Source organism: Microtus ochrogaster, linkage group LG5, assembly GCF_000317375.1.
Source record: "Microtus ochrogaster isolate Prairie Vole_2 linkage group LG5, MicOch1.0, whole genome shotgun sequence".
Lineage (NCBI taxonomy): Eukaryota > Metazoa > Chordata > Mammalia > Rodentia > Cricetidae > Microtus > Microtus ochrogaster.
Genome location: NC_022031.1, coordinates 32,650,967 through 32,655,102, shown reverse-complemented (window position 1 = coordinate 32,655,102; position 4,136 = coordinate 32,650,967). Strand labels below are relative to the sequence as shown.

At 35.1% G+C, this 4,136-nt stretch overlaps 1 protein-coding gene across 1 annotated transcript in view; it reads left to right on the top strand.

The window, feature by feature from the left end:
• Znf292 (zinc finger protein 292) overlaps positions 1–4,136 on the top strand; it is a 78,618-nt gene that overhangs the window by 58,955 nt on the left and 15,527 nt on the right. The window contains exon 7 of the mRNA XM_005361975.3: positions 3,493–3,629. Within this exon, the coding sequence (XP_005362032.1) occupies positions 3,493–3,629 (137 nt within the window). The remainder of the gene's footprint in view (positions 1–3,492; positions 3,630–4,136) is intronic.

Genomic DNA, 4,136 nt, shown 5'->3' with positions numbered 1-4,136 from the left:
TGAGTTCGAGACCAGCCTGGTCTACAGAGCTAGTTCCAGGACAGGCTCCAAAGCCACAGAGAAACCCTGTCTCGAAAAACCAAAAAAAAAAAATCAAAAATTACACAAAGAGTCTACACATTTTTAATTTGGTAGGGACTGATTATTCAGAAAAAAAAAATATGGCAACATATGTGCCCTCTGGAAACAGAGCATGAAATTCCTTCTTTCTTGACACTAGAGATTGCTAATTTAGAAATATTTGCTAGTTGTATGATTTTTATGTTCCTTTAGGTATAATAACAAGTTTGCTATTAAAATTTTTGTCTGTATGAAACATAATCTTATTTTGGTAAGCAAACTGCTGAAACTATTTAAATATAATTAGTACTAATATCTTAAATATAATTGGTAAGCGTGAAGTACTGCTCAGTGTTCTCTATGCTTATTAGCAACACAGAACCATATGAAAACAAATATTATTTGCATTTTGAAATTATATTTTTGTTTTAAATTTAGTGTAGTATAAAGAGGTCACCTGGCAAATCAGGGATATGAAATATCTATATTTGTTATTAAAACTTAGTATCTAGCTAACAACTACAAGAACTACATTTGAGCAAGATTGTGTTCCATAAAAATCTGGAAACCTGAGTTTAATCCCTAGAACCTCTGAAAAAGGGAAAGAAGAGAAACAATGCCAGCCGTACACAGCATAGACCCCCCACTAGCAATAATAATAATATCTTAATTGTAATTTTTATGTATTTTGAGTCTACCAGCTGTTTTGGTTGGCTATTGTATTTATATATGTGTATATATGAATAAATATGTACACTAAAGCATGTACTGTAGGAGGACATAATTTGATGGAGGTGATTTCATTGGGGAAATAATCATACATTTGCTGCCATTGAGCTTTCAACAGGAATCAAAAATTTTAAAAGAAACAATGAATTTCAAATAAATCAGATTTTCAAAAGATACAAACTTTTAAAAACTTGAACAAGTAAAAAACAATGTTTAACACTGTAGGACCTCAGTATGCTTAGATCTGTGGGGTCTGGAATGAGGACAGACTGAATTGAAGCCTGTTTTGAAGTCTTGATTCTGCCAATAAACTTATAATTTTGAGTAATTTAAACCCCCTTTTTGCAACCCTAGTCAGCAAATCTGAGGTCTGAATTGTCTCTAATGTATTTGAGCACAGCCCACATCTGCAATCGTGCGATGGATCACAGAGAGACATAGTAACTGAAGATGTCTCTGTGCTGGGTAGTGATCCACAGGCAGTGTGGATAAGATGTGGAACAAAATGTTATGTTCAGAACCAATATCTTACTGTATTTATGTAAATAATTTTAAAAATCTAAAAGGTGATGCATATATGGTTCCAAACAATTTTGCTTTAAGTGACACTCAGCCTGTGGTAGTATCTCTTCAGCAAGCTCTTGTGTCGATTTTCTATGCTAATTCTGAAGAGACTGGCCCCAAAAAAGAGTTTGCTCACGTTACTGTTATTAACATGTTATGGAAAAGTTAAAAAAAAATTTGCAGTTTGTCTGACTGACATTTGCTATCTTGAATGTATATTAATTATTTAAAATTAACAAAACATAAAAATAAAATTAAACATAAAACATAAAAAACATTAAAATAACAGGAGTTTAGGTTGTTGATGTCAGTCAAATAAAGTTCTTTTTGATTTGTGGGCCTAGTTCTTAATTGTCATAAGCAAATTACATTACGTCTTGTCCATAGGATGCTTCACTTTCTGTCTAGTGATAAAATTAGAATTAAATAATATACATGAAATGTCTGATATTGTGTTTAACTTATTGTAGATATTTTAAAATATTGACTGTATAATTATATCTTTTAGTCGCCTGTTTTGTTGGACTGTGTAAATAGGGTCCCTCACAGACCTATTGACACTATGTTGCAGTGTGTCTGACAGAGGAGCAGTAGAAGACTCACTAAACTAGGGTACCAAAAGGTGCTCCTCAGACTCAGGGGGATTACATGTGTTTGACCACAAACAGTATAAGCTTCAGCCACAGCCCAGCTACTAATTTCATACTTAAAAATGGCTCAGTAATTAAGAGCACTTAGTGCTTCTATAAGGGACCAGGGTTGCTTTCTAGTTTACAACCATCCATAACTCTAGTGCCATGAAATTGAGTTCTTTCTTCTGGTCTCCTGACACCAGACACACATTATGTGCATGTAGGTACTCATACATACACAAAACAAACATAAAATCACTTTAAGGTCTTTAAAATTATTACTAAATCACAAAAATGAAAGTTATGTTTGTTCTGTTTTGTTTTATAACCTAGCCTGTCCTAGAACTTCTGCTCTTCCTGTCCTCTGCCTCCTGAGTGCTGGGATTTGTCAGCACACACCACCATGCCCTGCCTCTTATTAATGTTTCCTGGCCTGATTTCATATAATGGAACCTCTAAATGAATTGTCAGACAGCTTTCATTCCTCCTGACCATCGATGAACCTTAGCGTCACAGCTTCCTCTATTTAAAGACAGCACTGCACACTCCCTTTTAAAGCTTGCCTTGTGTCTGATGAGCTGAGGTGATCAGAGAGAAACACTCCAGAGGGTGCTAATGATCTTTATCAATCTAGTTCTTTTTCTCGTCTCATTTATATCACGAGGACCTGAATCTTCCTGTCCTGTTTTGTGGTAAATTCTAGAAGTCTTTCTTTAATTCTGAGATATATATAAAGATGATATGTTTTTAATTTAAGTCAATTACAGCACTCGGGAGGCAGAGGCAGGCGGATCTCTGTGAGTTCGAGACCAGCCTGGTCTACAGAGCTAGTTCCAGGACAGGCTCCAAAGCCACAGAAAAACCCTGTCTCGAAAAACCAAAAAAAAAAAAAAAATTTAAGTCAATTATAGGTTAAATTGTTCAAGTTGCCTTTATCAAGATTATATGAATTTCTAGAGAAGCTTTGAAATGGAATATGTTTGTATGAAAAGCCGAATAGTAGAGATGTGTGATCTTATTTTTAATGTGATAGAGTTTATACAATGTTTTGGATTATTTCTTTCCTTAGGATGAGTAGACATTTAGTTTATTAATCAATAGCCAGTACATTCTCCATGTCTGTCTTCTGGTTCTAGTAGTAATTTAAAGAATAGTAAAAGTGCAGTGGTTTTCTTTTCTGGGTAATGAGTGGATCCAATCTAATGGATAAAGGATGTTTATGATTGACACTTATTTACTGAGCATTCATACTTTCTTGAACATAGTTGGTGTCCTACTTTCCTTAATATTCTTCCAGAACATTATATTTACTTTTATTAGATAAAAAAGGATATTTTTAAAACACTAGCCAAGTTATTATCTCAATTATAATTTGATGGTATATAAGTTAATATCATTTTGCTGATAAAAATTTGTGTTATTAAATGAAAAAGTCAAATATGTTCTTCTCTCTATATATCCTAAAGCCACTTCATGGTCTATTTCTGTTTTCTTTTCTTTTTTATAGATTTCAGAAGTTGATTGCAAAGATGCATTAGAAATGATCTGTAATTTAGAATCTGAGGGTGATGAGAAAAACGCCCTTGTTTTGTGTACTGCCTTTCTATCCCGGCAGCTCCAGCAAGGAGACATGTACTGTGCTTGGTGAGTTGCTTTTCTTTTTTAAAGGAGGTTCCCTTAAACATGAAAACAAAGATCAGATAGGGTGGTGTGTACCTTTAATCCCCTCACTCTGAGGGCGGAGGGAAGCAATCTCTCTGAGTTCCAGTCTAGCCTGGTCAACCTGGTGAGTTCCAGACCAGTCAAGGCCACATAGTGGGGCCCTATCTACAAAAGAAACAAAAACAATGAAAAGAAAACAAAGTAGATTTTAAGAATCCATATTTATTGCTCTTTGGACTGGAGAGGGAGGGGGAGAGGATTGTGGGGAGGGGAAGAAGGGTGGGAGGAGGGGGAGGGAAATGGGAGGCTGGGAGAAGGCTGAAAGTTTTTTTTCCTTTTCTCAATAAAATAAAAAAAAGAATTCATATTATTTAGAAGTTTTTAAAGACATTTTTCTCTTATCAAGACAAACAGTGTAAGCCGGGGGTGGTGGCGCAAGCCTTTAATCCCAGCACTCGGGAGGCAGAGGCAGGCGGATCTCTGTGAGTT